This window comes from Phaethon lepturus, unplaced genomic scaffold, assembly GCF_000687285.1.
Source record: "Phaethon lepturus isolate BGI_N335 unplaced genomic scaffold, ASM68728v1 scaffold21276, whole genome shotgun sequence".
Lineage (NCBI taxonomy): Eukaryota > Metazoa > Chordata > Aves > Phaethontiformes > Phaethontidae > Phaethon > Phaethon lepturus.
In genome coordinates this window covers 15,952-28,271 of record NW_010548563.1, presented here as the reverse complement: position 1 = coordinate 28,271, position 12,320 = coordinate 15,952, and the positions used below count along the sequence as shown (strand labels likewise).

Here is a 12,320-nt window from a genome sequence, read left to right as displayed (position 1 = left end):
CTCTTTCTCAAACTTGGTCTAAGTTGACTCAGTCAACTTAAAAATGATGAAGACTTGCTGGTTTTTAGATAATTCCAAGCATATCCAAGCTCTAAGCGTCCAAGACGCCGAGAGACCTACAAAAAGCTGATAATGAAAAAGTGAAGCTGAACCTTACTAGATCAAGTATTAAATGGTCAGTAAAAGAATCACTTTAGGAAAGATGTCCACTGCTGAACATGAGCAGCACAGGTGAAGGTAGAGCCTTCAAGAATGTGCAGTTATGGGAAGAAAGGGTTCCCAGGATGGAAATTCACAGGTTAGAAGGTGATGAGGAATGGAACTGTGCTGTGAAAAAAGTACTGAACAGGAGAGGAGGATGGAGGAGTGGAAATATAAAAGGGAGAATTTAAAACAACTCTGTAACTAATTATTTTCAGAAAGGATAGAACATTTATCACAAGAAAATAAACTGAACTGTGACTAGCTAAGTAATGGCTGCTGGGATATTGTCCTGATACAGGAAGAGGAAATGGCCTGTACAGTCATCTAAGAAAAAAGTCAGTCAGACCACATTTAAAACAAGAAGCTATGGAGCCTGCAAATGAATCTAGAAAGCCAGCCAATGCGTACTGTTTTCTATTTGTTGATCAGCAACATTCTGATATTGTCCAAACAAGTAGGAGAGGCTGCAATCTTGGCTTACCCAAAACAATTACCTGTTACTGTGATCTGATTATCATGCTAATAGTTTGGCTCATCTGCTTCTGAAAACCAGCTTGTTCTTTTCTAACACAGGTGAAAAATTCCATGTAACTTTGAAAGATAAAAGCAATCAATTTAAATAGTCTAATGAATATTTATCATCATGAAAATCTTGTTCTAGACACTTCTTCACCAACTCAATAGTGTGTCTTTTGTCCTCCTATGCTCAGTTGAAGATGGGGGAAAAAAGAAAAGAAAAAAATATTCTGAAGTAGTACTCATCTTTCCTACTGCTTTCTGGAGAAGACCTGAAGTTACTGTGTTTGTCACGTGTGGGAATAAGATACAAAGACTTTAAAGACAAAACAGTTAAGAAAAGTTCTCAGTAACCTCTGTACCCAATGTAGACAAGTTATAGGCTCTGTCAGTGGTGTTGATCAGTCTTGAAGAAATCCCAGCTTGCAAAACACCTGAAAAGGCTAGCGGGTGGCATAACTTTAGAAGAGTTTTCTGTCAGTCTTCCTGAAATTATTCAAGGGTTCATAACTGAGTTTTGTACAGGGAGTGTTTCCCAGGTTCTCAAAACAGGTGAGAACTCAGTAACTCTACGTGCTGATGGGCAAGGGAGTTGTCCTGATATTTAACACAGAAATACAACTTGAAAATATGTAACACAAAATTTTTTAATTTATTATTGGATAAGTGAAAGTTATGCTTGGAGAGCCTGTGGCATATGATCTGATGTTGTCCCCTCTTGTTCAAGTACCCCTCCTTTGGGGTTTAATCATGGGATGCTGGAGGCAGAGTTTTTTCACCTGAAGGAGGGAGGTCCCAGCTCTAGATCTTGCTTTTCTAGTTGATTTGCTGGTTGACTTTCAGTGCAACTTGTTTTATCAGGTTCTTTTCTTCTGGCAGAGATACATAGCTAGGTAGAAGGTGGTAACTTTTATTAATTTTGAAGCTGTTTGTTTTGTATCTTTCTTTTTCATAATGTTGTCGTAACATTTGCTAGGAATTTGAGTGTTCTTTCTGTTTTAACACTCCCAGTATTTATGAAGCTCTGCAGAATAAGAGATTTGCTGTATGAACTCACAGAAACAGAGTATGAACAGGGTATGCAGTGACTGGTGAAAATCATCAATGCTCGATTACTGAAACACTCTACAGTCTCTGCAGTCCTCAACCTTTCAGCCTTCAGTCCTTTGCTATGATGTGTCCTACTGAGATGTGATCTTGTGTTGGATTCAGTTTATGCTTGCAGTTTACAGTTCAAGAGATTACTGCATACTCCTGGAAGCGTGGTGTTCGGTTCAACTTGCATCGTCATGACTCAGCACCGTGTTGCACAAACTTGAGTACTACAGTGAATGTTGTTGAGCTTAGGGGTTAAAGCCCAGGAAAGTAGCAATTGATTTGGTTGATCTTTATGGTGGATTAGTGTGCCTTTCCTAGGTCTGCATGTCCAGTTGTGTTTACATCTTTTTATGAACACACATAAACTAAAACCAGTTTTTGTTGGTTAACATCCTTTCTAAAATAAGCCAAATGATAGCTCTTGGTAGTGATTTTTACTGGTGGTTTTTACACCACTTGTTTGCTCTTAAAAAAAGAAAAAGAAAGCATCAGTTGTCATTGCAAAGCAGGGAGTGTTTTCTAGCCTTTTTGAAAAAGAGCGGAATTGCCTTCTCGAAGTTGCAAACAAAAGCTTTGAAACTAAAGTTGGTGTTGGGCTTGAGGAAGAAAGGATGATTCACTAGTACTTAGGGCAGGAAAGCTGTCTCCTTAGCCTGATGCAGTTAGAGAAACTCAGATATTAGATGATATAGGTGCCTACCTTGAGCCCTCCAATTAAGAGCTATATTCCTTAAAGTACCTCTGTGTTAAATTAGACTTTTCAGATAACTTCACGAGTGATGGGTTAATGTTTAAGAGTGGAAATGCTTCAAATGACTGAATTCCCGTGTCCTAATTTATTTTCATCTGTGATATGTTATTAAGAAGCTACTAATTCAACTGCTTTTCATTAAAGGGAAAAATGTGTTTTCTTTATGTCTAATTAGGAATTGTATTTATGTAATGCTTTTATTTGAATTATGTGGGGCTTTAATTTTTCTACAAATACACTCAAGAGAAGTTACATATGATTCAGGTTTTGTTCCAGATTGTTTTGGTATTAAATTTAGCAGTGCTTTTTAAGAGAGATGGAAAGTACTGTGAGCCTGGTCTTCTGTAGAAGTCTGGTAATGCATGTTTTTCTTGTTTCTCAGGATAGTCCTGTAGCAGTCTAAGCCAATCTTTAACACTGTTTAGAAAATATAATGAACATGGTACAACTTCCTAACTGTTACAGAAAGTTGCATGTGTAATAGTAAGTGACAGCAGAATTATTCATTTGCGTAAGCATGTGTTCACGCATTTAAGCAAGTCTGAACTGCAGTCTGAGGGGAGATCATTTAAAAAAAGAAAAGGAAGTGTTGGCAATCATTCAAAACAATAAAATTTGAGCATTGGCTACACAGCTTGTGTTAAAATAGATGAAACCAAATGGTTGAATAAAAATGCATTATTTCAGTCTTACTGGTGTTGTAAACGTGATTGCTCTCCTTTTAATCTGGTCTAGAAAAACCAGAGGGGAAGGTTTTGAATCTGTGCATGAAGTGTAAACCCCTGATAAATACCTGTTAAAGGAAAGTACCTTACGCACAAATTGACTTGATAAATATGAATGCATGATAAAGCACTCTGCTAAATTAGAACCACCAACACAAGCAGAAAAAGCATTGCTTTTTATATGTTTAAAATGGTAAAGTAGCCTGAACAACTGAAAATTATTGCTTTAAGAGATAAATTCAAATAATCATTTAAAATATAAAGGATTAAGAATGTTTAATAAAACAGTCAAAGTATTAAGAAATGAGGGTCAAGTCTTACAGTCCATACTTACACAAACTTCAGGTCCTGCTGACTTCGCTATGAATAAGCATGCCAAAATCTGTCTGTAAGTTATATTTTCCTCTAGCAGGAAAACCTCAGTAGAAATTGGGAGAACTTCATGCAGTCAATAGTTTTGGAAAGAGAGTTGCAGATTTATTTTCATGAATAAATATGCCAATATAGAATTAGATTTTTTTTTTTTTTAATGAAATGGTATTTAAAATTCTGTGAAAAGGTTCTAGAGAATTTGGGCCTGCTGCTGAATGGGAATGGGGATATAGTCACAAAGACCAAGGAGAAGGCTAAGGTGATGGATGCTTTTTTTGTCTCAGTCTTTGCTGATAATACTGGCCTTTAGCAGTCCCAGGCCCTTGAAACCAGTGGGAAGGTCCAGGGGGAGGCAGACTTACCCTTGGGGGAGAAGGAGCAGGTTAGGGAATATTTAAACAAACTGGATGCATGGAGGTTCATGGGCTGTGATGGGATGCAGCCACATAGAATCATAAAATCTTTGTGTTGGAAGGGAACTTTAAAGGCCATCTAGTCCAACCCCTCTGCAGTGAGCAGGGACATCTTCAACTAGATCAGGTTGCTCAGAGCCCCGTCCAACCTGACCTGGAATGTTTCCAGGGATGGGGCATCTACCACCTCTCCGGGCAACCTGGGCCAGTGTTTCACCACCCTCATTGCCAAAAATTTCTTCCTTATATCTAGTCTAAATCTGCTCTCCTTTAGTTTAAAACCATTACCCCTTGTCCTATGACAACAGGCCCTGCTAAAAAGTCTGTCCCCATCTTTCTTCTGAGCCCTCTGTAAGTACTGGAAGGCTGCAGTAAGGTCTCCCCAGAGCCTTCTCCAGAGCCTGGAGGGCTCACATGTGCTGAGGTGGCTGACTGGCATCATTACAAGGACACTGTCAGTAATTTTTGAAAACTCTTGTGGGAGTTCCTTGAGGACTAGAAGAAAGCAAACATCATGCCTGTCTTCAGGTTGGGGAGGGAGGAGTATCTAGGGAGCTAAAGGTCTGTCAGCCTCATGTTGATCATATTAATATTAATAAATATTATAAATAGATATGATAAATATGGAAGGTGATGGAGCAAATAAATGTGAAAACCATTTCCAAATATAGAAGGCAAGATGGTGACTAGGAGTACTCAGCACAGATTTATGAAGGGGAAATTGTCTGACCAACCTGATAACCTTCTATGATGAGCAGAAGGCTTGGTGGATGTTCTGTATCTTGACTTAACTAAGGCTTTTGCCACTGTCTTCCATGACATCCTCATTGACAATCTGATGAAGTTAAGAACTAGTTAAGTGGACTGCAAGGTGAAAATTAAGCAAGTTTGCAGACAGTGTGGAACTGGGAGGAGTGGTTGATAGACCAGATGGGCATGCTGCCATTTAGAAGGATCTCAGCGGCTTGGAGAAATGGGCCGACAGGAACCTCATGAGGTTTAACAAAGGGAAATGCCAAGACTTCCACCTGGGGAGGAATGAATGCAGACACCCGCACATGCTGGGGGCCGATGGGCTGGAAAGCAGCTTTTCAGAGAAGATCCTGGGAGTCTTGGTGGGTAAGATGCTGTGAAGATGAATGTGAGCCAGCAATTTGCCCTTGTGACAAACATCATCCTGGGCTACATTAGGCAGAGCATTGCCAGCAGGTCAAGGGAGGTGATCTTTCCTCTCTGCTCAGCACTGATGAGACACATCTGGAATGCTGGGTGCAGTTCTGGGCTCCCCAGTGCAAGAAGACATGGACATACCAGAATGAGTCCAGTAAAGGGCCATGAAGATGATAAAGAGAGTAAAGCATCTGGCAAATGAGGAAGGGCTGAGAGAGCTGGGACTGTTCAGTGTGGAGATGGAGAAGACTCAATGGGCTATGATGTGTGTATGAATACCTGACAGGAGGATGCAAAGGGGAAGAAACAGATCCTCCTTGTGGTATCCAGTGACAGGATGAGCAGAAATGGACACAAATTGACAGACAAGAAGTTCCATTTAAGCATTAGAAAAAAACCCAGCCTTTTTTCTTTTGTACAGTGTGGGTGGTGAAACACTGGAGCAGATTTCTCACAGAGCTTGTGGAGTTGCAGTTTATGGAGATACTCAAAATCTGGTTGGACATGGTCCTGGGCAACCTGCTGTAGCTGACCTGAGCAAGGGGCTTGGACCTGGTGATCTCAAGCAGTGCCTGCCAACCTCCACCGTTCTGTGGTTCTGTGATCTCTTAGCTCTTTAGAGAGTTCACCCTCAATTGCACCCATTTGGGGTTTTTGGTTTGGTTTGGTTTTGCTTTTTTTAGTGCTCTTTCAATTTTGGAGCATCTGGAGACATACTGATCACTTCACAAAAAAGGTAGTGGGTTGACTGCAGGTCTGAAGCAACTTGTTACTTGGGCTTTTTATATATATTTTGTGGGCTTTAAAATGAGCATGTTTAACTTTTTTTCTGCAGTCCAGTTCCATTCTTGCATACATGTTTAGTCATACAGAGTACTAAAAGAGTCTGTATAAATAATTCTGTATTAAATAATACAGAACTTTAAATGGATAACTAATTTAAAATCAATAACAGATATGGTAATAGAGCAAATGTATAACACACTTTAACTGTATCTTTCAGTCGTGGCCTGTATATGGAGAAGTATACAACAAAATGCTGGAGCTTGCAGCATTTTTAGACCTGCCTCGTTTTCCAGATATAACAGACAGCTGCTTTCTTCATCCAGACATGTTGTGCATGAAGTACCTGATGGAAGCTAATTTACCTGGTAAATATTTTCCCAAACCTGAACTGATAAAATTTTTTTGCATTAGTAAACTCTGGCAAAAAAACTTGAATTACTACTTTAGAATTACTACTATCTAATTTATACCCATTTAAGCTTGAACTGAAAGATAATTTCTATAGAAAGCACCTTCATCAAACATTTAGATGATGTATGATAGGCCATTATATGCAGGGGCACTCTGGTCCCATGCTGGCTCTCTAAGGCTGTGGAGTGGGTGCTTCATTTCAAATCTTTCAGTATCCATATGAACTAAGAGGCACTAGTTGAAGTCACTTGATTTATTAGCTTTAGCTAAATGATTAATTAAGTTGGTGCCTGATTGCTTAGTGCTGGATTGTCATATATAATAGTGAATATATATCCTATAATATTGCATATTAGCATTAATTTTAGTATTAACAAGCGATGCTGTGTGACAAATCAGCGGCTGTCTCGATTTCTGATTAGTTTTGAAATCATATATTGCATAAATAATTGAATATTTTTGTTTATCCTAAAATTAAGTCTTGAATATTGAATTGCCAAAGAAAGACTAATAAGTCCTAGAACATGAACTGTCTGTTGGGCTACAATACCTCCTATCAAATACCACTGTCACAGAAGATGAGTTATACAGACAAATAGCCTGTAAATTAATATTTTTTTTTTTTTCCTCAAAGCATTCCAAGAATTAATAGTTTGGGTTTTTTTATTGTCTTATTTTGCAGTTAGTTACATTGAATAAAGCTATTTGGCTTTTCTGTGTACTCGCAGTTGAACGAAGAGAAGACAAAGAACAGATTTAGGGCTAAAATTCCAGAGTAGAGATTCTGATTTTGTAGTTTTACACCAGTGTTGCGCTAGAGCCTACAGAGAATGACATTATGTTTCAGATTTTGAAGTATCAATTGAATCAAAGCAGCAGCTAGAATTTGGCATCTTCAGATCACAGAATCACAGAATCATTAAGGTTGGAAAAGACCTTTAAGATCATAAAGTCCAACCGTCAACCCAACACCACCATGCCCACTAAACCATATCCTCCAGTGCCACGTCTACACGTTTTTTGAACACTTCCAGTGATGGTGACTCCACTGCCTCCCTGGGCAGCCTGTTCCAATGCTTGACCACTCTCTCAGTAAAGAATTTTTTCCTAATATCTAGTCTAAACCTCCCCTGGTGCAACTTGAGGCCATTTCCTCTCATCTTATTGCTAAATAGATTTATTACAGAGAAATAAAGCTACGTAGTCTTTGAAAATTACTGGAAAAGAATATATCGTCCTTTACTTTTTCCTTGCTACTAAACTCTTTATCATGTAGAAGCATTTTTTACAATTTGAAAAAGGACTGCTGTTATTGTCTAACAACTCCTAAAAAAATAAATTAAGCAATGGATTGGTAGTGCCTCTTAGGACATTACTTAAAATGGCCTTTCATTATTATTTATCTGAAATCAAAGAAAATATACTGACAGTATTCATAAGAAAATTTGGTTTCCAGATTTTGTTTAACTTTTACTGTTAGGTATGAAAGGATTAAAAATGAGTTCCTACTGAACTCTTTGTAAGCAGCAAGAGAGTATAAAGTATAGCTGGATTAAGGTTGTACTTAGTCATACATTGCTAACCTTTGTGGAATCTAATGGTGATGTAATCAACTCCTGTATTTCTTGCTGAACAGGAAAGGTGAGAAATTTGGGGGATTTGTATCTGTGAAAAATAAGCATAGAGTAATAAGAGACTGTATAGATATCATACTGCTGCTTTTGGAGCTGTAGTTGTATCTTTTCGACATAACCCAGCTTTACAGGGTAATGCTGGTTTTAACCTAGGCTGGCACTGGCTGTACCTCAGCTGGGTTTTGTCAGGGTAGCAGCGAGCATTGCCCTGCCACGCTGGGCTGCTGTTCACACCCAGCTAACTTCTTTAAAAATAGCCCCTGTTCCTCTTTGAGGTACTGAATCTGTCCTTGCATGGGTGTTCAGTCAACATGGAGGGAAGAAGTTTGTGACAATTTTTTGGCTTTTGGGGTTTTCTGAAATTGTAATTATGTAGATGTAAGATAGGCTTTCCCACAACAATGCTCAGGATGATCTAACAACATCATTCAGGTAACATCAAAACACTATTAAAAATGTGACTTTTTTTTTTTCCCCCACCATGTGAATCTATAGTAAATCATAACTGTTTTCCACGCAAGCACAATGAAGGTTGCTTAGTATTTTAAAAAATACCCCAAAATACTTTTCAGCCTGAAAAAAAAAATGCTGTCCAATGGTCCTAAAAGACATAAGCGTTCTTTTTTCCTCAAATGACCAACATATTTGGTCGTTACCAGCCTGATCTAGTTGAAGATGTCCCTGCTCATTGTAGGGGGAGTTGGACTAGACGACCTTAAAAGGTCCCTTCCAACTCAAACTAGTCTATGATTCTATGATATTTGCACTGTAAAAGTACTTCTAACTTGTCTCAGCATACTAATTTTGTATTTTTATTTATATCATTCAGATGAATTGCATAATTGGACTTGTCGAGTGGTGAAAAAGATCTGTATTGGAGAAACTAATTTCCTGACTCTTGTGCCTGGAAATAAGTCAACAAGAAATGTGAAATACGATGTTCTTGCTGCAGCAGTTATTGTAGTTGTGCTCAAATTATTGTTTTTATTAGATGATCACTATGAATGGTAAGTGTACAGGTAAATCTGCAGCAAAGCCCAAATTCCAAATAGTGCAAATGATTGTCTTGCACTATTCTTTAGTAATATTGAATTTGTAGTATTTGAATTTTGATTAAGTTTAGTAGCATAAAACATACACTGAAGGCATTTTACACATTAAATATTATTTCTTTTTTAAAATTGTCAGTTTGAATCTGAAACTTGGAATAAAATTAGGGTGTAATTTTTGACGGTTGTATTTGAACTTCATGTGAAAAGTGCAGTATTTGGATTTACAAAATAGCCTGATGCGTTTTTTTTCCAGGTTACTTTCAGACTTTGCTGAAGAAAGAAATAAAAATAACAAAGAAGGTACACAAATTTTATTGTAGAAGCAGTCTTATAATTTTGTAAATGAAATAACTTTGTAATCAGGCTTAGAAAGTCTTCTCTTACTGATCATGAAAATGTGTTTTTCTCATTTATTCTTTTAGGGCAAATATTTATTCAAAGAAAATAGTAGATCTTGTTCGTGTAAAATCATCTCAGTTTACCTGCGTAATCCTTATTGTACTGAATAGGGGAATCTGGTACACGTTTTACTACGCACCTTTCTGCTTCTCCTTGTGCATGTTTGCCTCTTGTTTTAGAATTTTATGCATGGTAGGTGAAGATGAATGGATACGCAGTAAAGAGGGAACGCACTTTGATCGTAAATAGCAGATACTTATTAGGGGCATCAAACCACGTTTATGATAAAATCCAAACTTGTTTAGTCTTGTTAAATAAAATATCTTGGTGTGTAACATATTTCAGATGTAATCTATTTTCTTAGTCCAAATAATCCTGAGAGAGTGTGGAAAAGCTAGCAGCAATTAAGATAAAGAAGATAATGGTGTGAACATGGTTCTTTGAGGGCAGAAAGACCAAATCAAAGATTAGAAATCTTCAGGAAGATGTTCCATGGCCTGATCCAGATCACAGTTGAAGATACGATCAGATGTGTTACAGTGGTTTATCTTTTAAGCTTTCCATCCAGTTTTGGGTCCATTTTGACCCTTCTGTTACTTTTAAAAAATTCAAGTCAATAATAAAATCGGCGTTAGCCATGCGTGAGCACAATTACTGCTGTATCTAGAGATAGTCATCACTGTTAACTAAAACCGGTAATTCTCATTTTCAAGTGGATACATAAACTTATTTTGGATCTTATTTTTTTTCCTTTTCATTTCCCTTGAAAACTTGAAGTACATAATAGTGACAAGAGTAGAAGTTGTGCAACTGCTTGCAAGCTGAGGCTCAAAGCCATTAATGCCTTAATGGGGTTTTCTCCCTTACTAACAAGTCTCATTGCCCTTGGGAATTAATAGCTCATTCTTTGACCACTTTTTTACTTTAAAATCCACTGGTGCAAAATGATCTATATGCTATGTTATGTTGTTCTTATCCTTAAAATGTTGGGGTGGCGGTGAGCAGCTGCGCAGAGGAGCTGATGTGAGAATTTCTGTTAGAGCACTTATTACTGCCAGAGCTCAAAACTGCCTCTGGCATTTTCCCAAAGTTAGCGTGCTGAAATGAATAATGGTTAATACTGAGTTTTAAAGGTCCAATTTATGTTGACTCCGTTCTCAATTTAACTACCCTTTCTCCAGTCTCTCACTTTTTTTTTAATTAAAAAAAAAAAAATTTGGCTCCTACAGTTTTTCAAGACAGACTGGAAGCTGTACAGTAGATAGTTGTAGTTACCTAGTGTGTTTGTGTGTGTATATTGTATGAACTGCACACATACCAAGCACTGTTTAGGTTCAAATAAAAGATATGACTGAGATGTATATATGTATGTGTGTATCAGAGAGCTGTGTATTTTCCCATCAGCAGATGGGGAGCATCATGGCTCTGACAATGGTTTTACTTGTGACAGATGCTTAATAACTCATAGGAAGTTTAATAAAAATTTCTGCCGCTCCTTCCCTCCACCCCCCGCCCAGCAGTTAGGAGTACTTGCTTAAATCTCTGAGTTTAAGGAGTTCATGAAAGAAGTTGTATCCACACTTTTGAATGTGGATACTTAAGAACTACTGAAGGGTCTTTCTTCCCTTCATTTGTTAGTTGCTTTTTGAGTCCATCTATATTTCTAGCATCTAAGACATCCTGTGGCAGGATAACTTGAATAGCAAAAATGCAGATAATACAAAATGTATATAGGCTTGATTATAAGAACAGTATATTCACCTTCAAAACAGTTTAAACAGGTCGCTGGCAAAGCTAAGCATGATGCAAGCATTGCATGCAGTGCAGCTGGGGTGATGGGGAAATGCAAAGCCTAGTTAATTCACAATGCAGATAATCCACCCACAGGTAATGAGAGTTGATTATATTTTAAATATATAAATCTAGACCATAGTTCTGTGTGGAATTCTTATACTTACTGTACCCAGTTGGTCTACTTCAGTCCTGTGCCTCTTTGGAGCATTGATGATATGGGCTGTTGGAATGCCATACACATTAATGTTTTCTCATGTGCTGGTAAATATTTGTTCACATATCAGTGAGTGAAGTTCCTGTGCTCAGAAACATGGGAGGCTGATAAAAAGTGAATACAATTCTCTAGTCCATCCTTGCTGCCCTGTAACATTTCATGGATAGCAGGGTAGACAGTGGGGAGTTGATTAAGCTATTTGAAATCTTACATCTGAGCTCATTAAGATCTAATTTGTTTAAACCAAAGCTTGATGTACAGTTTCATTAATCCCTTGAAGTCAGCTTTCAAACAGATGAAGGCCATTGTGGAGATGTAGTTCATTTGGTAGAGAAGGGGTACTTTCTAGGCTTAACTTTCAGAAAGGAAGGGAAAGGACTGAATCGTGCTAAATCTATGAAATCTATTCTAAGCTAAGGAGCTTCCTTGCACTTCTTTTGACATGCTGTTCTTTCACTGTGTTTCTGCATTTCTCTTTCTTACAGAATTGTTAGATCAAGTAAGTCTTCTTAAAGCACATAGAATTCAGGATAGCTTTGCATACAGGTGGAAGACGCGGGGTCTAACTGTGTGGAGACCACCTTCTGTGTACTATATGTTTCTTTGACTTCTTCCCAACCTAAAATGTGAATGTTTTATTCAGGTTGTCCATATTTTGAGTTCAAAAAGTGGTACAAGGTTATAAAATGTTCCTTGGATGTGGAGCAAAAGAAATTGGATGAAGAAAGAGCCAAGTAAGAGGTTTTCAAGTACTTTATCTTTTCTAAGGTAGACAGGTTTA

At 37.8% G+C, this 12,320-nt stretch overlaps 1 protein-coding gene across 1 annotated transcript in view; it reads left to right on the top strand.

Moving 5' to 3' along the window:
• TAF1B (TATA box binding protein (TBP)-associated factor, RNA polymerase I, B, 63kDa) overlaps window positions 1-12,320 on the top strand; it is a gene marked incomplete at its 5' end in the record, with an annotated part of 54,913 nt that overhangs the window by 29,878 nt on the left and 12,715 nt on the right. Inside the window, 5 exons of the mRNA XM_010290017.1 lie at window positions 6,253-6,400; window positions 8,910-9,087; window positions 9,386-9,432; window positions 9,642-9,650; window positions 12,183-12,273. Of these exons, the coding sequence (XP_010288319.1) occupies window positions 6,253-6,400; window positions 8,910-9,087; window positions 9,386-9,432; window positions 9,642-9,650; window positions 12,183-12,273 (473 nt within the window). The remainder of the gene's footprint in view (window positions 1-6,252; window positions 6,401-8,909; window positions 9,088-9,385; window positions 9,433-9,641; window positions 9,651-12,182; window positions 12,274-12,320) is intronic.